This window comes from Eleginops maclovinus, chromosome 9, assembly GCF_036324505.1.
Source record: "Eleginops maclovinus isolate JMC-PN-2008 ecotype Puerto Natales chromosome 9, JC_Emac_rtc_rv5, whole genome shotgun sequence".
NCBI classification, from domain to species: domain Eukaryota; kingdom Metazoa; phylum Chordata; class Actinopteri; order Perciformes; family Eleginopidae; genus Eleginops; species Eleginops maclovinus.
The window spans coordinates 11,602,366-11,626,015 of NC_086357.1; the positions used below are offsets into that span (position 1 = coordinate 11,602,366).

General features: G+C 41.1%; 1 protein-coding gene and 1 pseudogene across 3 annotated transcripts; one reads left to right on the forward strand and one right to left on the reverse strand.

Annotated features, from left to right (window-relative positions):
- The window catches only part of LOC134870201 (contactin-associated protein-like 4), a 98,300-nt pseudogene that overhangs the window by 50,939 nt on the left and 23,711 nt on the right, over nt 1-23,650 (reverse strand).
- On the forward strand, nt 11,644-18,358 carry LOC134870119 (uncharacterized). 3 transcript variants are annotated; one of them, XM_063892149.1, is made up of 3 exons: nt 11,644-12,755; nt 12,864-13,670; nt 13,793-18,358. In XM_063892149.1, the coding sequence occupies exons 2-3, from the start codon at nt 13,633-13,635 to the stop codon at nt 17,577-17,579; spliced, it is 3,825 nt and encodes a 1,274-aa protein (XP_063748219.1). In that variant the 5' UTR covers nt 11,644-12,755; nt 12,864-13,632; the 3' UTR covers nt 17,580-18,358. The 3 variants fall into 3 exon arrangements, with proteins under 3 accessions (XP_063748219.1, XP_063748218.1, XP_063748217.1); XM_063892148.1 differs by having other exon boundaries at nt 11,644-11,848; nt 12,703-12,755; nt 12,864-18,358; XM_063892147.1 differs by having other exon boundaries at nt 12,864-18,358.

Here is a 23,650-nt window from a genome sequence, read left to right on the forward strand (position 1 = left end):
TAACCCTTTACTCGTTTTAAAAGTTTTCAGCATGTAAATGGCCCTTATAATTGTCATCTGGATGATAGATTTAAGGCGCTATCGCCCTACCCTCCTAATGAGCTCAGCAGGCCATTATCCACCATTGGTAAGCTGGATCACCAGAGGGAGGTTCATAGGTGTTAGGTCAATCTTGACCAGAGCAAATGAGGTGTGAGGTGATGTAAATATGGAACAACAAAGTCTCTGTGAGAGGAGGTAAGGGAGGATGGATGGTGAAACCAACACCAAACTCTTTCGTAGGATACTACTGCTCGTGTCTCTCTGACAAGTCAGCATGCCAAATTGCCATTAACTGACAAAATGCCTTTTCAGAGACTTTGGTAAAATGTATTCAGCTGAATTCTTTTTGTTTTTGGACACTTCTGGCATCCCTTGATTGTGTGTGTGTGTGTGTTTGACACACACACACACACACACACACACACACACACACACACACACACACACACACACACACACACACACACACACACACACACACACACACACACACACACACACACACACACACACACACACACACACACACACACACACACACACACACACACACACACACACACACACACACACACACACACACACTTAATAAAACAGCCAGCCTAAAGAGCATTCAAGATTGTGCCAAGATGATGTCATGCTGACTCGAGGCCACCACAAATCAATACCAAAACACTTTAGACACAGCCTGCACTGGACATCACATTACATCTATTAAAAAGCTACTTAATTGTGAAATAGCAAATGGTCATAACACAACAGAGCATGAACCTCATTAGTTACACATAATGTGCTACTGAAGAAGAAAGTCTTTAATGTGGGTCATAATGAAATATCGCCCCATTTGTTGCTTTAACAATGTCTCAGTCCAGTTGTGTGTCCTTGTAAAAAAAAAAGTCCAGTGGGCAAGAATAAACTAAAGCCCAAACTTTGAAACGTTGTTGATGAGCCAATTAAAGAGGAAAGTATTATCTATATAAAATAAATACTCTGTCTATAATCAGTATTATATTCTCAATCGAAGCTACAGTATGGCGTTTTAGTCTTGTTGGACAATAGTGTTTGCATTCATTGAGTACTTATACATCTATAATGTATGCATTTTAAGTCCACATCTATTTTCCTAGTTTCACATATTCCACGTCCAGTTGAAAGCAAAAGTTTGAGAAACAATATAATTTAGGGATTAATTGAGTAAAGGAGTTTCTAGAACTTACAGTAGTTTCATGTTGTATTTGGTAAATAAAACAGTTTTTACACAACTGTGTCAAGTTCATGTTGTTGTGAACTTTAAACTGGCATCATTTATTTTGTGGTATTGCAGCAAAGCAGTTAGTGTTGTGATTTTGGCTCATTAGGGCAGCAACTAAAGGCCAGAGCTAATAAGTATCAAAGTAACAGACATGAATACTGACAGCACAACAGGAGAAAGCAGACACATGACCTTTACTCATTAAGGCTGGAGTGGAGAGGGAAGAAGTGAAGAACACAGACAAGAGTGACTGAAAGAGAGAAGACAGATATTCTGACATCGACAGTACACGATTGCAAAGGAGGAAAAAGGAAGAGAGGGAGTTTAGGAAAGAGGGAGAGAAGTAGATATCTCATCAGTAAAAAAGCCCAAAATGGAAAGCAGAATGACTTTGGTGAAGAGAAAATGATTCACTAAATCCTTCATGTTAGTCACGCCACACGTTTGATCTTCTAAACAATAGTGTCTCTCGTGCAAGCCTGTCAGTTCCCATCCAGGAAATCCACATGCTTTACTTATTAACACTAAAGTTTTTTTTTCAAAATTCAGAAAGGTAATTAACAGTGAAACAGGTCAAAAGCATTTGCATTGCTGCTCTGCAGGATAGTCAAATTGGCCCAGTACCACCGTGAATTAACCAGTTCGGCGACTGTGACCTTTGAGGTCGACCACATCTGAAGACCAAACACTCCAATCAGCAGCCAGGGTCGGAGGATAATATGCTGGAAGGTAAACAATCTAAAGAAACATTTCTGTGTGAATAATGCTTCTTCCCACACGTGATAAATGTCCAAAGAGTCTTTCAACTTGCTAACTGCAATATTTTTTTCTTGGAAGGGCCACTGAGTTCCTTGAATAGGAACATCACTACATGTTTAAATTTATTTCAATATTTTTGGAACAAGAGATGAACAGATGAATTTGAGAGAGGCAGTTGCCCCAAATTCATGCCCTTCAAACACTGTAGAAGGGTTTTTATTCTGTAACTGTTTCTCTCATTCAACAAAACAGATAAATGTTCTCAACATAAACACAAGCCTTTTCATTTTATAAATAAAATAGTCTGGAATCAAGGTGGAAAATATTCTCTCTCACGAGTGGGACCTGGTGATCCTTAGTGTGTGCTTGTCGATAAGAGACTGTGCAGCTAAAATTAATTTGATTTTTTTTTACAACGTGGTTGCTAATAAGAAAAACTGATTTTATAATCAACCTAGCTAAAAGTAGTATTGAGTGCAGATTGTTTCATTATTAAAATATATTCATGCAGTTGCCAATTAGCAAACTGTTTTTTCTACTTAAAAGGTCAGTCCTGTACTTATATTCTGAGCATACATGGCAGATTTTGATGTCCATGTTCTCATTTACTGATGTTTTCCAACAGCGCATTGCTCCAAATAAGTAAATACGCGTCATTGGTGCAGATCATACGTGGATTTATTCGGGCTAGTATTAAAGCTTCAAAGGGAAAGTTATTTTTGATGCTTCCTTCTGGCGCTATGTTAGGATACAGGCCAGAGATGTGTGGTGTCAGGGGTGGATTATGACTTTTTTATTATGAGTGGGAGAATCAACAGAAATTCACAGAGAACAAGTTCAGATCCCACAGCAGCCGGTTTGTGCTCTTCTGAGGCCAGTATTTCACAGGTGCCCCTGATTTACTACAGGAAATAGCTCCATCCCAGGGCCTAATCTTCATTGTAAATCAAAATCTAGCAAAACCTTCTTTTGCCAATGGGATTATTTTAAATGTAGAGCCTAAATGTCACTGAATATGTCACTGAAAACTCATGGCATTTCTTGGAGTCCTTACCTGTCCTTTAACAGTATCACAGGTTAAAACATGAAGTGAGCATGTAACCATCCTGGAATAAAATAACAGTTTAGGGTTCAGCATGTTAACCCATCTGCAGAATTTGCATAAAAAAGAAGTCAGTCATATATTGTGAATTAGGCTTTCACGGGTCATTCTTCAATGACGGTAATCTTGAATTTTGGAACTGAATGCATTCATGTACCTCTGCAACTCTATTGTTCTCTTTTTTTACATGGTGCTGTGACTACAGTCAGGGGCGCTGCCAGAAATCTTGGGCCCCATGAAAGATTTCAATTTAGGGCCCCCCCCAAAAAAAAAAAAATCCACAACTGTCTGAATTACACTGAATAGACTGTTGCCTTAAAATGAAAATGCCATGATATATGGAACATATCTATATATTTTAACAGATCAAATGATTTATTTCATTTCAAAAACTTAAACAAGACAATACTATTAAAATAATATTGATAGCCCTCAAAGGGCCCCTGTCAGTGCTGGGCCCTTAGAATCGTCCTAACCTTCCCCCACCTGGCGGCACCCATGACTACAGTGCTTCAAGGGTTAGCGCGTTCGAACATTGGGCCCTTTCACAGGTTTATATTTAGCCTACTGTTTAAGGTATGGTAAATGTGTTTTAATTGGAGAATTAAACTTTGTCGATTTATCATTGGATTGCACCCCACAAAATAGTTAGGTGCTTTTTAAAAAAAAAATTTCTAGTTTTACTGACAACTTGGAAAAAACCTAACAAGACATTTTGTGAAAGACTTATGCATAGATCATGCCATTCAACCCTAGAGCCTGTTGTGCCAGCTGTTAGTAAGTTCAAAATTAACCTTGTTATGGTAGGTACAAAGGGGAATTGCATGCATTAGCCTTGTACAACATAACAGATTGTGCCACAGACATTGGTTACGCCTGCTGCAAGATGTCACTGTTTGTAAGCTAACTGTGCTAACTGTACTAAATGACAGAACTAGTACTAGCTTGCTAATGAACGACTTGTTTAGGATGTTAAACAAGGGGTAGGATAACATGGGCTCATCTTGTAGTATCTTCAACACTACAGTACAATGAATCCCTGCTTACATAGCCGATCAGTTTTGTTGTACTTCAAATTTCGCAGTAACAAATACGTTACTTTAAAGTCTTGAGACAATATGTTTTAATGGTGCAACCCTGTTTAGTTTCACCAGCTAGTAATTTAGGCTGGAGTTTACAAATTTAGATAATTTTATGAAATGCTGGGGCAATCCAATCCTGTTATATATAACCACAGACTGCTCTGAGTCACGTGATCAGCTGGACAGAGATGGTGGCTTAAAGTTTAGCTCCTAGCCCAACCGTTTCAAATAGTTGTTTTATTTGGTTCCAACTTCGACATTTTACCATTTTATGTTCGATAAAGTCAGTTAAAGCAGAATGGCAAGCAAAGGCAGACCTCAACGCAACAATACTGATGCCATTGCCGAGGCATTGCTGGAGAAGCAGCGAAGCTACTTCGAGCCGCGTCTTGCTCGGATTCAACAGGTGGGGATCGGCAACAACGAGAAGCTAACTGCTATTCAAACACAGCTAGCATCTCTTACTGCAAGCCTTGGCTCTATCAGGTCTGATGTGGACAACCTAAAAACTACCGTGGAGAGCAACTCAAGCGTACTTGATAGTCATGGCCACGCTTTTCAAGAGCTGGAGGCGAAGCTAGCTGATATGAAGGACAGAAACCGAAGGTGCAATATTCGTGTCATTGGTTTGAAAGAGGGGCTAGAAGGCTCTAATGCTGTTCAATACCTTTCGCGCTCCTTGTCTGAGTGGTTCCCACAACTGGCAGAGGTTCAGATCGATATTATGAGAGCTCACCGAATCTACAGTGATAGGCCTGGATCAAAGAAGAATGCCACTACTAATCGTACACTGATTTTCAACATGCTTCGCTACACAACCAGGGAGGCGATTTTACAGGCTGCGCGGAAATCTCCTCTCATCATCGATGGTCGGAAAATTCGCTTCTCCCCGGATTACAGCAACCTCACGGTCAAACGTCGCCCAGCATTTCATCAAGCTATGGATTCAGCACGAGATAAGGCGCTTGATTTTTTCCTGCTCTATCCGGCAACCCTGAAGATAAAGGAAGGCGCCCAGTATAGAGCATTCACCTCCGCTGAGGATGCTGAGGACTTCGTGAACCGAGTTGCCTTTCATCCACCTGCTGCAACAGAGATGACCGACGCATCGGATTCTACTGCGGAAATGCCTTGGAGGAAGAGCAGGAATAAAGCTTCTGCCTGTTGACCATGGACCTTCGGTTTGTCTTAATATCCTTGTTCTAGTGTTATTACACGGTTATCTGCTATGATTACAGAGACTGAATGCCATATCGAACTGCTTTCTATAGCCTAGCCTAGGTAAGGTTAACTAGGCATAGTAGCTAGGTTAACCAGGCCTTTACTGCCTGCGATTTTGTGCTTTTTGTTTTTCACGAGAAATGTGCTTTATTTTTAAGTTATTTAATGTGGAACCAGTTGCCGTTGCAACCAGGTACTTGTGGGCTACGTGTCCCTTTTTGCTGCCCCATATCCATTCTGGATCACAGACCTACTTTGAGTGTTAGCCCTTTGGCTATGTTTCCCCCCCTTCACCCGCTTTCCCTCCGTATCACTGTCTCGTCTGTTGTTGTTCTCTGTCTTACGTGTTTTGATTCGTGAGGGACTTAACTTTGGATGCACTATTGTTAGGAGTTAACGAAGTGAAGAGCGGTAGCACTATACTTCTCCACATACACTTTCATTTGGAGCGCAGCCTTTTTGATAATGGGTGATCTTTCATTTTTAATTTGGAATTGTGGTGGACTGAATGCCCCTCATAAACGAGCCAGCTCTCTGGGCTTACTAAAAAAGAGAAACGTTGACATTGCATTATTACAGGAGACGCATTTGCTACAGGCTGACACCTGCCGTTTAGCCAATAGATTCTATCACACAATTGCATCTTCCTCAGCGAGCACAAAAACAAAAGGAGTAGCCATTGTTGTCAAACGAATCTCCCACTTAAAGTTCTGTCCTCTTGGTCGGATGATACAGGCAGGATTGTGATCTCCACGATAGAATTCAATACTAGGAAAATTGCTCTAGTGTCGGCTTATGCGCCTAATGTTTTTGATGCCAACTTCTATAATACGCTCACCAATCAAATGTTGGAGTTAACAGACTACTCTTTTATTGTTGGTGCGGATTTCAATGCTGTTTGGGACCCACAGATTGATCGGTCGAACGCAAAGGCCACAGGGGAGCAGGCTCAGTCCACAAATGCTCTGAAATCATGGGCCAACAGCTTGGGGCTTATAGATATTTGGCGTGCAGTTAACCCCACCTGTAAGGATTACTCCTTTTTCTCAGGTAGACACAAATCTTTTTCTAGAATAGATTTTCTTTTTGCATCCCCTCATTTATTTAACTCAATTGATAAAGCGGTGCTACTCCCAATGGCACTATCTGACCATAAAGGGGTCCCCTGCTCCACCACCCTAGGCCGACTGTCTCAACGTGCTGTTAGATGGCGTTTCCATTCCTCTTTATTGAATAATGAATCCTATGTCGCACAGTTTATTGCAGAATTCCAGATATTTGCAGGAATTAATGTTGGCTCTGTAGAAGATCCAAGGATCTTGTGGGACGCGATAAAAGGTTTTATTAGGAGCAATACCATACTATTCTGCTCAAATGCAAACCAAGCTAGGTCACTCCAACTGCAAAACCTCGAAGCTGAATTCACCAGATTAGACTCATTGATGCAAACAAGTTTTACTGATCAAATAGCTTTAGAACGGTCACTAGTCAAGAAAGAAATAAACAACATTCTGAAACGGAAATCTGAATTTCTAATTCATAGAACGAGACAGCGTTATTATTTCCAGGGCGCTAGACCTAGTCATCTTCTTGCCATGAGAATCAGGTCCAGTGACCATTTTTCAGACATCCCTGCCATTAAATCTTCAGATGGCAATATCAGAACTGACCCTGTTGAAATAAATAAATCCTTTCAGACATTTTATGCTAATTTGTATGAATCAGAGGTTACTTTAGATAAAACACACTGTGACAGATGGTTAAATCAGCTTGACTTGCCTCAATTATCAGTAGAGGAATCAGCTGACTTAGACAATGTGATCACTATAGAAGAATTAAGAATGGCAGTACAGAGTATGTGAAAGGGAAAGTCACCAGGTTTTGATGGGATCCCCCCTGAATTTTATGTTACTTTTTGGGAACAGTTGGGTCCATTCCTGCTTGACATGGTGAACTTCTCAATTGAGAAGGGTGAATTTTCAAGGGATGTTAACACTGCCTTGATATCCTTACTCTTGAAAAAGTTTAAGGATCTCCTACAGAGTGCTCTAGCTATCGTCCCCTTAGCCTGTTAAACTCTGATTTAAAAATCCTTGCTAAGCTCCTAGCCCGTCGTTTGGAGTCACATATGTCAAAATGAATAAATTCTGACCAAACAGGATTCATAAAAACAAGATTGGCAGCAGATAATGTTAGGCGCCTTCTCCACATTGTTGATGCTGCAGAAGACATTAAGACACCCGTGTCACTCCTTTCTCTTGACGCGATGAAAGCTTTTGACAGACTTGAGTGGTCATTCCTATGTTCAGTCTTAGAGGTGATGAGCTTTGGTAACACTTTCATTGGCATGATTTAAGTTATGTATTCTAACCCTTCAGCCCGAGTCTTAACAGGACGCACCTTCTCCTCTTTATTTCCCGTTTCTAGATCTTCACGCCAAGGTTGCCCCCGGAGTCCTGCATTATTTGTAGGGATGCACCGAAATGAAAATTCTTGGCCGAAACCGAAAACCGAAAATGAGGAAACCAAGGCCGAAAACCGAAACACCGAAATAAATTATTATTCCAATTATTAGTACCATTGCATTTATGGCTATGACTGTGTGCTAACCTTACTAAAAATCAAGGCGTTGCAATTCAAAGAATAAATAAATCACGAAATTATGAAAATATTTATTTAGAACTGACATTATGCACAATATAAAATAAAATTAAATGTTTAACTTGACCACACATGTGTAGCCTACATGAAATAATAATGTACAGGCCTGTAAACTGACTGGCCTGCTGAAATATTGTAAAATTAAATATGTTCTCTCATAAAAAAACAAAGTGCATTCAGAACAAGTGCAACTGCTGAAAGATAACAATAGCCAATTTTCTCTGTAGGCCTACAACATAATAGTATATCAAAACAAAGATTGCCATAGCCCATATGTTAAACTTAGGCCTTTAACAACAACAAATGTAGAAGTGGAAAACAAATATTTAAACACTTGACACAAGCCCATTCTACTTCTTGAGGTAAACTGGCAGGTTTTTCTTGATGAAGAGTAGCTTCTCTGCTTTATCACAGTGAAGTCTGTTCCTCTTCTCATCGAGAACATGAGCTGCAGCACTGAACAGTCTCTCGCTGTCAACGCTTGTGCACGGAGCAGACAAGTACTTGCGTGCCATCTTTGCCAGGTCAGGGAAGCGGCCTTGGTTATTTTTCCAGTGGGCAAGAGGGTTACCACTTCTGGGGATGGTGACTTCAGACAGATAACCATCTAACTGTTGAGCGGTTGAGCTTGTCATCTGCCTGACATTTGAGAAAGATAAATAGGGCCAGTGCATAAATAAACATTATTCTCAAATAGCAACAAAAAAATATCTAGCAGAAAAATAAAATCATCTGATAATCACATATATAGTAAGTATAAGTATATAAGAAAATAATACCCTACCTATTATTTGGGGCACTCTCTTGCAGGATCTCATTGAACATATCAGACAATGAGGGTGCATGCCTCTCATCTGGTGCAGAGAGACGAGTCCTTTTTTCTGCGCTCTGCTCTCCTTCTTCTGCGCTGTGCGCTTCTCCGTCTCCAAGCGGGTTCTCCGCATCCATCGCGGCTTGGATCATTTCTCGTGCGCGCTGCCTCGTTCCCACATCAAAGTAATGATCTTTATAATGCGGATCAAGTACAGTCGCAATGAAGTGCAGAGGATCCGAATAGATCTCAGTGAAACGTGTGCTGACAGACTCTAAGAGTGTACTTTTCATTGTTTTCACTCCGTGGTCCGTCTCAACCTCTTTGCTTAGAAGACGCTTTAGCGCTGCAATTAAAGGAATAACGTCTGCTGCACATGCATCAGAGGAGCTGATCTCTTTAGTTAGCTGCTCAAAGGGGGCAAGAAGAGAGAGAATGTTCTCTATTAAGACCCACTGGTGTGAAGTGAATGTCGCGGGGAGCTCGTGATCTGCGCTGTATGCAGCCAAGACACGCTTTTGCGCAAAGAGGCTTTCGAGCATGTAATATGTGCTGTTCCACCGTGTACTCACGTCTTGTTGGAACCGTTTTTTTGTTGTTCCTAACTGATCTTGCATAGACTGCAAGCGGGAATAGGCCAGCTGAGAATGTTTAAAGTGGCCAACAATTCTTCTGCCTATAGCCAATACGTCTTTTACGCTCCGCTGAGACAACACTCCCTCATTCACAGCCAGATGTAGTGTGTGGGCCATGCACCGTATTCCTTTCAGCTGACTTTCTTCTATCGCTTTTGTCATATTTCTTGCGTTGTCACTGACTATGGCATGCACTTTAGATCGGTCGATATGCCAGGTGTCGAACATATTGGCGAATGCATCAGAAATGGCTGCTGCTGTATGTGATCCTCGAAACTCTTGTGAATTAAGCAGAATCTTTTGCAGCTTGAAATCTGTGTCGATCCACTGTGCAGTTAGACTGAGCATACTCGTGATGCTGACGTCTGAGCTCCATATATCGGTCGTGAAACTGATTGCTGAAATATCAGATGCCATAAGCTCATGGACGTGAGTTGCAACAACATTGAACAGCTCAGGTAAACATACGTCTGAGAAATGTCGTCTGCTCGGTATGGCATAACGGGGCTTAATGTGCTCTATCAGCCTACGAAATCCCACGTCCTCTACAACAGAGAACGGCTGATCATCTAAGGCAATGAATTCCATCATTTTTTGTGTAATGCCCTTAGCCTTGGCACCATCACTGGGAAACTTTTTGGCCTTTTCAAAAACGTCTGCCACAGACGGAGTCGGTGTGCTCGGAATGGCTTTCCTTTTCTGTGCCGCGTTTTTCTCAAATTCAGAATAGTGATCGGGATGTTTTGATTTAAGATGATGAATTAAACCCGACGTGGAAAAACTCTTTGCAGATATACCCCCTCTAGAAATTTCGGCTTTACACGTATTGCAAATTGCTATTCGTTGTTCTTTTTCAGACACAGTGAATTGCGTCCACACCGCAGACATGTTGGCCCGAGTGCTGTTCGCGGTTTTTTGCTTGCGTCATCATCACAACATTCTGTTTCGGCCTTGTTGTTTCGGTGACAAAAGTGTTTTCCGTCACCGAAAATTTTCGGCCGAAAATGGCCCAAAAGTGCATTTTCTGTTTTCGGCCGAAAATTTTCGGTGGCCGAATTTTCGGTGCATCCCTAATTATTTGTCCTTTCTCTTGAGCCTCTGGCTCAAGCCATTCGCCAGTCCTCTGTGGTGTCACCAATACGCATTCGAAATACGCAGCATCACCTCTCATTGTTTGCGGATGATGTTATGGTCTTTTTAGAAAACGCCTCTCAGTCTCTCCCTCACCTTTTATCCTTATGCGGGGAATATGGAAGCCTATCAGGCTTCAAAATTAACTGGTCTAAGTCTGCATTACTCCATCTAAACGATTCTGCTTGCAATTCAATCATCCCTGCTAACATCCCCATTGTTAAACAGTTGAAATACTTAGGTACTGAGGTTTTTCCTTGTTTAAACCAGATTATTAAGCATAATTATTCTGTTGCTCTGAACAACATATTGAAAGATATGGAAAAATGGATGAGTCTCCCCATGTCTATTCAAGCCCGTATCTCTGTGGTTAAAATGAACGTTTTACCCAGGATTAATTTTGTGAGCTCTATGCTTTAGAGTCATAGTCTAGACGGATTTCAGAAAAAAGGCCTTTTATAAGAAGTAAGGAGCATTTATGGGTACAAGTCGGGAACCGGCCTACCTTACATATTTCAAGGGTGCTGAGTCCAAAAAAACCGGTACCCGGGTGAAATTTTGAGGTTTTGACCTTCTAATTTGCATATTAAAATGGCCGCCAAATTGCCCATCTTGCACAGTTATTGGACCATTTCCTCCTAGTTTTTTTTGTAAGTAGGCAATCAAGATGAGGAAATTAAGTTTCTAGATCGATAGTCAAGGGTCAAACAAGGATATAGTGGAGGCTCAGTGCCTTTTTTATGTATATATATATGCAAAATACCAACTTTTAAGGTGAAATTAAGCATTATTTGTGTCATTTTTTAAGGCCGACATAAATATTAAATAAAAGTTACTCTGAAATTTTCCCTGTTGATATGACATATGATGTACACCATATTATATGATAACAAAGAAAAAAATCCATTGCAAGTTGTCTGAGATTTCATGTTTTTTTTTTGTTTTTTTTTTGCAAATTAAGCATTTGTTCTCTAAATTCTAAGACGGGAAAAACCCAGGTGAATAGGGAAAAATATTCAAAAAGAGACCACCATGAAACGTACCAAGTTGAATATTTAGATCAGTACATAGCATGGTCAGTCCCATCGCTGAGGACCCTTTGCCTGAGGTGAATTAACAGCAAAGAGGATCGTAACAGTTTCACACGCTTTGGTAAGTTTCCTGCTTTTTGATTTTTTTAGACAAAAAATGTCAATATTCCTTAGTTATTGATTGAGCTTGTTAACCCTATTTATCCAAAATGATACTTTTTCAACCATAGTGGGTCAAAATTGTGTATTTCAATGATATTGAGATGGCTAGCAACTGGGAGAAAACTAGCTAACAGTTAGCTAACAGTTTTGGAGGGGAAAAAAACAGCTAGCTAGTTTTTTTTTCTTCCAGTTGTGCCCTAAAGATGACCACCTCTGTTGATACAAGTTTATTTCTTATAATTCCAACCCAAACATAGCCCTGTGGCAGCATAAATCCCCCTACTTTCTAGCTAGCTAGCTAGCTAACAAGCTATCATAGGGCAATGGATGCTGGGGAGTGACTGCTGTGACAGGGCTAGATTTGGGGGGAGGAATTATCAAAAATACATGTGTCAACAGAGGTGGTATATCCTCAAAGGGCCATACCAGTTATGAAACATTCATGTAACATTAGGGGTGGGAGAAAAAATCGATTCACATATACATCACGATATCTTTTTTGACGATTTTTAAATAGATCTTTTTCTTCTTTATTGTGCAATGTGCATTTGTTCGCCTTTTTTACATACAGAGAGTACAGGTTTTGAAAAGGGTTTAAGTTCACTTTATAATGGAGTATGTTAATTTGGCTCCTACAGTATTTGTGTGCAGATAAATGTTAAAAATGCAGACTAAAAATCGAGAGAATCGGCAATATCGTAGAATCGTAATTTAAATCGAATCGCCATCCAAAAAAATCGTAGAAGAATCGAATCGGGAGAAAAGCATATCGTCCCAGCCCTATGTAACATTTCTTCATTTTCCAATCTACAGCTGGGATGGAGCCATTCAAAAGGAGGCTTTCACATGTCTGAAGCATTGGGAGTGTAAGCTGTGACTTTTATTGTCTTTAAGAGAACACATTTTCTTTAACATTTTAATTTAGATCTTCTAAAGTAAATTTAAAGTTATTTTTCTTTGATTTTGCTTTTCAGCTTCAAATGGATCCAATAACAAACCTGGGAACAGAAGATGTCTGCCTTTTTTGTTTAAGCAACAAGGGGAGTCTTAGTAATGCATCTGACCAAGGATTGGCAAAAGCTAGGCATGCTGCCAGAACCAGGAGAAATCTAAATGACTCAAAGAACAGTGTTTTGATTGATCGTGTTGAAGATGTATTGGACTCCACTGCAGCCCAGAGTGTTGTATGGCATAAAATGTGCTATTCCCACTTCACTGATAAAAGCAAATTAGAACGTTTGCAAAAGACAGTGGGTTCTGAACATGCAGGTAGCAGCAGACAAACTGCACAAGAACATGCCTCTGAACTTGCAGGTAACAGCAGACAAACAGCACAAGCACATGACTCTGAACGTGCAGGTAGCAGCAGACAAACGGCAGAAGCACAGCCTTGCAGTAGCAGGCGTTCACTGCGAATGCAAATGGATCCAGTAGATTGGAGTTTATGCCTGTTCTGCCAAACAGATGTTTTGAAGAAACCATTGAGATCAGTAATGACAACAAAACTGAGTGATCAAATTATTCAAGCTTCTTCTTTAGACCATAACATTTATGTTCGGCTGGCTGGAGTGATTGATCTAATTGCAGCTGAGGCAAAATATCACTTACCATGTTTAAGAGCATTCATCAGATCTACGGACAAGACAAAGCAGGCAATACAAGAACACTCTGGAAACTCAGACTACCCAGACCTTGCGATGACATGGCTATGCAAAGAGCTGCAAGGGGCAGCAGATAAAGGACATGTACTTCTTCTCGATGATGTCTGGGAACGGTATAAGGTACTCAGTGAAAAATCATCAACCACAATTCCACTCTCTTACTGCAGTAGAAGGGCAACATTTCGTGAAAAGTTGCAGTCACAGCTGGGTGACATCTTCAACTTTTTTCAACCTCTTGATAGGTGTCCATCCGAGCGAAAAACCATACTAATTCCGACAAAGTACGCAAATACGGTGGCAAATACAGCAGTGTTGGAAATGATGGATGAGGATGAGAGTGAGAAAACATTGCCTCAGTATGTGCCTACAGATGACAGTTTCTTATCACTTGTACATGTAGCGCTGAAAATTCATCAAGAGTTGATAGAAACCCCAGGCCATAAAGGTTTCTCTGTAAGTGAGGATGACGCTATTGCATGTGTCCCAGATAGTTTATATATGCTACTGAGACTAATCGTTGGTGGTCAAGAGGCATTTGAAAATGACAATTCTGAAAAGAATGAAGACCTTCTCCGTAGAAAAGTGCTGAGCATAGCACAGGACCTGATCTACTGTGTCAGTCGCGGCAGAAAATGGACACCTAAACATATCGGACTGGCTACTACACTACATCAGGCTACACGATCAAAACAGCTGGTAGAGTTATTCAACAAGGCCGGCCACTGTTTGAACTATGAGCAGGTGATGAAGGTAGACAATGCCTTAGCTGAGAGTACCTTAAAATCTATGGACCCAGCAACCGGTGCCATTATTCCACCAAACATGGTAGCAAATCGATTCATCCACTTCACTGCTGACAACATTGACATCCTTGATGAGTCCTTAGATGGAAAGAACACCTTTCATGCAACCCAAATGGCAGCCTGGCAACGGGGAAAAAAAGATATAGAACTTGACATGCTGAAGCCCTCCACTAGCCGTACACTGGTTGTGCCAGATGTCCTGGAGAACCTGCACCACGTCAATGTACATTCTGCCACAAGCAAGCCAGTATTCACATCACATGTTAACAAGACCTGGTTTACCAGACCTAAAGGAGACAGTGAGTGTGTGAAACAAGCACAAGCAACAGACATGGCTTTCTTCCTGCGACGTCAGGATTCTGAACCCAAACCTTCTTGGACCGTTTTCAATCAGTCAGTCTCGTCAAAGGAACCAGAGCAGACAGCAGTAGGATATTTGCCAATAGTCCTTGCTCCAGCTCATGAGTATGATACGCTCAATACAGTTGTGAAGAGGTGCATGGCAATATCATCACATTTTGGCCAGGAGCATACAGTCATAACAGTGGACCAAGCTCTTTACTGCAAGCTCATGGAACTGAAGTGGTGTGTTGAGGAATATCAGGGCAAGTTAATCCCTCGGCTTGGTGGACTTCATATTGCAATGAACTTCCTAAAGACTATCGGAGATCACATGGCTGGGTCTGGTCTAGCTGAAGTGTGGCTGGAGAGTGGATTGCTGGGGGAGGGTGCTGTCATGCTTGTCATGTCAGGGAAAGCATACAACAAGGGTATGAGAGCTCACAAACTGACCTTGCAGGCCCTATGGCAGCTTTTGTTGCCAACATTCCTCGCGTTTGCTGCAGAATCAAACAAGGAATGCCATGATGAGATCTCTGCTATGGCTGCTGATGAAAATCCTGAAATGATTCCTCAGTTGATAACATATCTGAAGCAGGAACAGTTTGACAGTCTCCTCAAAGATTTCATCGCAAGTAAATCTGAAGATGTCAACTTTGTCTTCTGGTGGAACTACATGGATATGGTCTCAACACTGTTGCAGTTTACACGAGCTCAGCGTGATGGACTCTGGGAGCTTCATCTTCACTCCTTCAGCTGGATGTTGCCGTACTTCATGCGATATGACCACCTGAACTATGCAAGATGGGGGCCAGTGTATATTGCTGAGATGCACCAACTCCCAGAACCTGTACTATCTGAGTTCCAAAGAGGCAACTTTGTTGTGAAGCGGTCCGATCAACGATTCAACCAGGTCGATCCAGACCAAGCAATGGAGTGGATCAACGGAACAGGGAAAAAAGGAGGGGGGATCATTGGCATTACTAAGACACCTTCAGCCCTTTCCAGATGGACACTCTCCTACAACATGAGGTCCCATGTAGCAGAAGAGACACATTTGATGTTCAGCAACACACCTGAGAAAACCTACGTCCACAATGAAGCTACCAAATCCCGTGAAAAGAGAGACAACAGAGACGAAATGGCATTGGTTTTAGTCTTCAAAGGGTTCAAGGTGTTTGATTCAGTCTCCTCAGGCTCATTGCAAAATCTCGCCACGAAAGACGTTGCCACAGAGGCTATCCAAAGCTCATTACTTTCTGCCAAAGACCTAGGACAAGAAAAAGTGAATTCATTCATTGAGAAAAGGATGATTGTTCCTGAGGACAAAGATAAACCAGAGGTCCCAATCCATGCAACCCTACATAAGAGCAAAGCTAAAACATTTGCATCTCTGTATGAAGTGGCCAAAAATCCTAAAATCAAAGACAACAGAACTGTCATAAAGGCTGACCGAAACATTCTCAAACGCCTTGTTACGGCCTATGAGGCAGGTCGTCCAGTTGACTTACCAGCTGTCCTAAAACACGAGCTTCTGCCAGTTCCCATATCCCTTGCTGAAATGAATGGGACACTTCGCACTGGAAACAAGTCTGTATTAGTAAATAAGTTAACTGAAGACATAGTCTGTCCTGAGGCTATTGAACTTCCCGACATGTCATCTTGTCTCATCATAGATGGACAGGCACTTGTGGTTGCCCTTGGAAAGCCAGACAAAGCAGTAACATTTGGGGATCTGGCCGACACATTTGTCAGAGCAGTGTTGAAAGCAGGATGTTACTATAAAAGGATAGACGTTGTGTTTGACAGATACAGAGAAGAGACCATCAAGGGTGCTACCAGGACACGACGCACAAAAGCAGCTCAACCAATCAGACGACTTGTTGAGGGTCGTGATGTGCCTCTTCCAAAAAACTGGACCAATTTCCTGTCCCTCCCTGACAACAAAGCTGATCTTGCCAATCTACTCTCTGAAGAACTATGTGCTCAGGCACCGGATGATAAAGAGATAGTAGTTGCTGGTGGGTTCAGAGACGAAGAGACGGAGGTTAGGTCATCAAAAGCAACAACCAACCTGACTCATCTGAGAGCCACACACGAAGAGGCAGATACCCGATTGGTATTACATGCAGTGCACTGCCAGTCAGACACAGTAGTCGTGTCATCTAGAGACACTGATGTACTTGTGATTCTCGTTTCCCATTTCCCACACGTAGCATGTAAAAAACTCTGGCTGTTGTCTGGTACCACAAGGAAGCCACAATATATACCAATTGATGCTGTTTTTAACAAACTGCCAAAGGATTCAGCACCAAGCCTTGTAGCATTTCATGCACTAACTGGTTGTGATACCACATCATACATTGCAAGTCACACCAAAAGTACATCATGGAAAGTCTGGAAAATGCACCATCAATTGCTCAGCAACCTCGGAATTGGTGATCTCACGGAGGAGACTCAAAGATCTTCAGAGGCTTTTGTCTGCAGAATATATGATGTGCATAAAACAGACTCTGTTGATGCAGCAAGGCATATACTTTTCTCCAGGACAGGTAAACCAGAAGCAATGCCGCCTACAAGCGATGCGCTCCACTTCCATCTGCTGAGAGTACACTACCAGGCAATGGTTTGGAGAAATGCTCACTATGCCACACCTGAGCTTCCTTCACCCTTGGACATGGGATGGAAAGATGGTGATTCAGGACTACAGCCCATTCTTATGTCACAGAACCCAATACCTGAAAGTTGCCTGGAAATGATCAGGTGTGCCTGTAAAAAACAATGCACAACACGCCAGTGCAAATGCCGAAAATCGGGGCTGTTATGCACTGCAATGTGTACATGTCAGAGTGATGACCAATGTCCTTGTTTAAATGTGGAGTTGTAGTCCTCAAGCATACCAAGGCAATGGGTAACCAAAGAACTTGGAAAAGGACTGCAGAAAGAAATACTAATCAAAATGAAATTCCAAAGACAAATGGCACACAAGCAAACTAGAAAGGTATAAAAACAATTTACCAAAACAAGTGACCTATGGAACTTACAGAAGACAGATGAAAGCAAAGCAATTCAGCTAGAAACATGAAAGAAAATATACAGAAACAAGATGTGATCTGTAGAACTGTTCAAGGGAAGTTTCATGTTTTTTTTTTCCCTATTCACTTGGGTTTTTCGATGTTTGAATTAAGAGCATTATGCTTTGTTTGCATAAAAAAATGAATTCTCAGACAACTTGCAATGGTGTTTTTCTTAGTTATTATGTAATATGGAATACATCACATATCATATATACACTGGGAACATTTAAGAGTGATATTGACTGAATATTTATGTCGGCCTTAAAAAATGACACAAATAATGCTTAATTTCACCTTAAAAGTTGGTATTTTGCATATATATATACATAAAAAAGGCACTGAGCCTCCACTATATCCTTGCTCTGACCCCAGACTATAGATCTAGACACTTAATTCATCATCTTTGATTGCCTACTTACAAAAAAACTTGGGGAAAATGGTCCAACGACTGAGCAAGATAGGGAGTTTGGCGGCCATTTTGATATGCAAATTAGAAGGTCAAAAACTCAAAATTTCGCTCGGGTACCGGTTTTTTTGGATTCAGCACCCTTGAAATATGTAAAGTAGGCCGGTTCCCAACTTGTACCCATAAATGCTCCTTACATTCACTTTTTGGGTACATCCCGTCTAGTCTATCAGCAGTATCTAAATTTATTTGGAATGGCAAACGGCCGAGACTTAAAAAGTCTACTCTGCAGAGGAGGAAAGAGGATGGTGGTCTTTCAGTTCCCAATTTCAAACTTTATTTTTGGTCCTTTGCGTTAAGGCCTCTCCTTACATGGTTCGACCCAGATACCTCTGTGTGCTGCCGTGCTTTAGAAAGTGCTATGACAGAACCATGGTCACTCCATGACGTTCTTTTTGCCAATATCTCTAATAAACAGTGCCAGCTGCGCTTTGGCCCCATTATCTCTCATCTTATCAAAACTTGAGATTGGTTGAAACATATTGCCATATACCATGCAATTGGCATACACTTTCTCCACTATTCAACAATAAAGCACTCCTGATTGGTGGGAGGCCTATAACAGCGCCACATTGGGAACAGAGGGGGGTTCATTATCTAAAAGACATTTTTAGCGTGACTGGCTTGTTACCTTTTTCCGACTTACAAAATTCATTCAGTCTACCACGTTCCTCATTTTTCTTTTACCTTCAATTAAGATCAGCACTCAAGGCATATGGTGTCCCCCTGGCAGAGATCTTTGCCCATCCATCCTATCCGGAAATTATTTACAATGCAGCAAAAAACCAGCGGTATGGTATCCAAGCTTTATCAGTTTTTGGTGATACCTGGCCGCTTCAGCCTTCCTATTGAGAGGATCTGGGAACGCGATTGCCCAGACCTGGACATTGATCTCGACTGGCATGATGTATGGTCTAACATTCCAGAAATATCACGCAATCCAGACCATCAGCAGATTCACTACAATTTCATTCATAGGACATATCTCACGCCTGTGAAAATGCATCACATGAAAGTAATTACCAGTCCATTATGCACTTTCTGTCCACTAAAAGCTCAAGGTACATATCTTCACATGTTCTGGGAAAGCTCTCCTGTTTGTCAGTTTTGGAACAATATTGCATCCAAGTTATCTGCCTTGATTAATGATACTGTACCTGTAGGGGAGATAGCAGGTGGTTGGACTGTATATTAAACTGATAGGTTGCGCCGTTCAGTTTCCATCGAACACAATCAAGGAGTGCCGGCCAGAGCACTACTTAAGCCCTGAAGATGTTGAATGGGGGGGAGTTTGGTTGGAAAGGATGACGCCAGACGGGTGGATTAAACTTGACTTTCTTCTATTAAACTTCAGTATATTCATAGGCACAGGTTTGTTCGCATGTTTGCGTGATTGTAAACAAAGGAAATAAAGTACAATAAATCAACTGCTGTCTGTGGCATTACTACACAATTCACACCACACTGAGCAGCACTATACTTATCACTTATACACATCTGAGGTAGTTAAACTAGCATTACATTGGCAGCATGTGAGCTAGGCAGGTTTGACACAATCTACCAAATAACTACAGGATAATACAAAATACACCAAAATATGCATCAATATTCACTTGACTCAACCAAAACTACAATATTTGGTCACTTACGTTGGTCATTTATGCACACAAACACCAGGATTACTTTGGATGAAGGAAACTTTCTGAAGTCAGGTAACTCTGAATCATGGCATCTGAACTAACAATGATGGAGGAATACGTGATGTCCCATCCTGAAACTACCATGTCAAAATAAGAGTCATTAGGCTGAACTCAGGAAGTGCATTAAATAAACAGGGAAAACCACTTGTAAACCTTAAAGTCCATAACCTTTTCTACAGTACCTGTAACTATCAGTGTCTCGATTCTAAATGATTTGTCAGTGCTTCAGCTCTCTAAAATTCAAAAGCGTGCTACATTTGCCGGACTTACAGCCGCTAAGAGAATGATTGCAACCCGTTGGAAACCACCTCATGACTTGTCTATTCGAACATGGACCCTTTCCTTTTTGGATGTCATATATATGGAGATTTCTACAGCTCGTATAAATGGAGCATCAGAAAAGACTTTGGGCACTTGGCTCAACATTGCAGTCTTTGAAAATATGCTGTAGATGTGTGCTATAGCCTTCTTACTTCTATTTGCACATATGGTTGGTCCCTTATGTCTTATTATATGTCTGTTCCTCCGTCAATGTTATTTGTTTGTTTGTTTGTTTATGTGTGTACTTGTGTATGTCTGTTTCTATATGTCTTATTAGTAAGCTGCAGACATCATTCTTACTGTTGTGTTTTATTATGTCTCCCTCCCCTTTCCTTCTTCCCTCCCTGTGTGTTTTTTGGTCCTGGAACACCTCTTTTTGTCTCAGCATATAGTTTGTAATTTGAAAGAGCGCTCATGTGATGGTGCTCTGCCAGCCTGTGTGATTATTCTGAATAAAAACATTTGATCACAAAAAAACCAAAAACAGACTGATCTGTAAGTAATGGAGGCTGGACCACAGAGAGACACCAAGACAGCTCCTGAAACACCACTTTCTCAGCTGTCCCCAAAGCCATCTCTGCAAAGAAAATTAACTTCAGCCCTTGTCTCTCTAATAAAACAGTAGAACACAACACAGGGCACATTATTTATATCAGTTTGGTTGTAATTGCAATCTCCACTGAGTGGGTGGATTGCATTCACGTGGGAAATAGAGGCTGTAAAAACTCATGACAGGGCAATGGCTTCACGTGAGGAAGTGGATGTGTAGTACCACTAAATAAAAGCAATGTTTGGTTAGAACTGATGTACTATTCCACCTAGTAATGGGTGAAAAAAGCTCAGAACCAAAACAGGACAGATGGGGGGGAAAAGGATACATGCCATTACAGAAGAATAAGAATCCCCTAAAGCAAGAGAGTTTCAAGAGGTACGACACAGCCAAGCAGAGAGACAGACAGTACTACCAGGTCAAAATGTCTAATTATATGTATGTGGACCTGGGGGGATTTCAGACTGTCTTAAACCAATTGGAGAGTCATAGAGCTGCAATGGATTTAAGGTGGAGGTTAAGGGGATTTTCTGACAACCTGGGAAATAATATGCTGCTGTTTACAGAGAATGACTCAGCACCAGACAAAAACAAAGCCATATTACCTGATATGGGGGAGCAAAACAACAAAGTGTGAAATAAAACAGGAAGATTTTTGTTAGCAGGCCATTGAAACATATCTTTAGGATAAGGTCCCTTGTAAAGATTCTGAAACAGATACAGCAATGAAAACAGTGTTAGTGTTCTTGATGCAGACATATAATTAAGTCCACACCCTGGAGACAGTGCCTTTGGGGATTTTAAAGAAATGTGGTAGGCAGTTGGAAAACAAAGATACATGATTGCAAGTAATGGGACTAAAACTAACATGGAGTTTATAAAGGAGAACAAATCAATAAGCCATTTTAGTTAAACGATTGGAAAATGGAGAACTTGTGTCTCCCAAAATAATCATATGTAAAGAAAAGGTGAGCATGACGTGTTACACCTGCTTCTCTGGCAGTAAAATGTTCTTTATGTGGCTAACACAGGAAAAGGCCTCTTACTGTGTGACTCGAATTGACTCAGGTGTTAATTGGGTGAGGGATGTAGAAGCTATATAAAATAAGATGAGTGGCAGTTAGTGGCGTTTTGTCACGGATGAAGCAAAATGTGTGCATATAATTAGATTTACTAGGAGAGTAACTATTTCCGATTAGGAGGATTGGCGCGGAGCAACAGTGGTATTTAAGAGCAGTATTAAATGGACACCTGCAGAGGTGGCACATAAACGTTACACAAAGATCAATGCCTCGTGTTATTGTTCCCATCCACATATTTAATTTAACCTGTCACCCCCTGCTAATGTTCAAATCTCCTGTTCAAATCTAAATGAGTTCTTCCAGAGAAAGATTACTGGGGATTGATGAAGTGTCCCACCCTATTTCAGCCTAATTACAGTGGTTCTAATGTGCAATTATCAGTATGGCCTGCTGGAAAAAAATGGGGCCGTTTGGATGTTAAATACTGCCATTAACATTTGCCTGTAAATGTTAAATGCTATCGTTAACATTTGGCTATAATATGGAATGAAGTTATCTCAATGTTTTCTTGGCAGTTAAAATGGTACTCTACAAGAGTTCAACAAGAGAGTGACAAGGCAGGATTCGGCAGGGAAGGGTTAAGAAAGAAAAGGAGACAGTGAAACGTGGGGAACGGTGAGACAAACACAGAAAGAATGTGTAAAGATGGGAACACTTGAGCAGCAAATTGATTGACCAAACCAGGGAGAGTAAAACTTCCAACAAGTCCACATGCAGTCAATCCACTGTAAAGGCCCCTACTTATTGTCAGATTCATTGCTGAGTTGTTACTCATTTATGAATGGTGACATTTGCACATACGCATGCAGCCAATTAGGATCAACCATGTGGGAAATGCTTTCCTTTCTTCATTTCCAAAACAGGCAAAGATTAGATTGCTTATTGATTTATTCTACATTTGATCATCAGGTGCATCACGAATACATCAAGTGTCTTTGCACAGAGCACATTGCCACAGGTGCAGACATTCAAACCCAAAGTGGAGACTTTAAAAGAAACTGCAGCACAAATATTTCCAGTGCTACCTGCAACTGCTTTCTCCTTTTGCGTATTGAATAGGCCGTCTTTCACCCATCTCAGTCCTACCACTTCTGTTTTGCCTTGTGAAACATCAAGAAGGAAGATTCCATGGTGCAAAAATACTGAAGGCTTGCAGAGGCACTGATCAGCTTGTATAAACAGCACTTGCAGCTAATCAATTAACCTATTTTATTTTTGGAAAACAGCTTGCCACTGTAAGGAAAGGAACAGTTAAAGCTGGAGTGAAAGACTTTTGGATATAAATGAACATCCATTACAATCATGCCTTGACCAACCAAGCCAGACATTACTAATTACGACTTTGCAGTCAGCAAGAGTTCTGTGTATTTGTACTATACTGAAATGTTGGTGTCTGGACTCTGTGGCACACGTGTGCCTGTAAATGAGCTCCCTGTATCTCCCTTATCTCTTCAAGTCTTGAGAATTTTCTTTTTCTTTTAATCCTCCCTCTGAATGCACAGTTTATTTTTGCCTTGAATATCCACTATGGCATTTATGTGATGTAAAAGCCTGCAGATGGAAGTCACATGGGTCAACATTAGCTGACCTGTTATTCTTATGTAATGCTCAGCTTGGACTAGCCATACAGTTTCTTTTCCACGTTGGTTACAAAAAGTCTCCTGAACATAATGAACAGCTTTGATCGTACGCCTCCTTAGCCTCTAAACCAGAGCCATCTGTTAGAGGAACCCTGCAGAGCACTGTATCATAGCTCCTATCT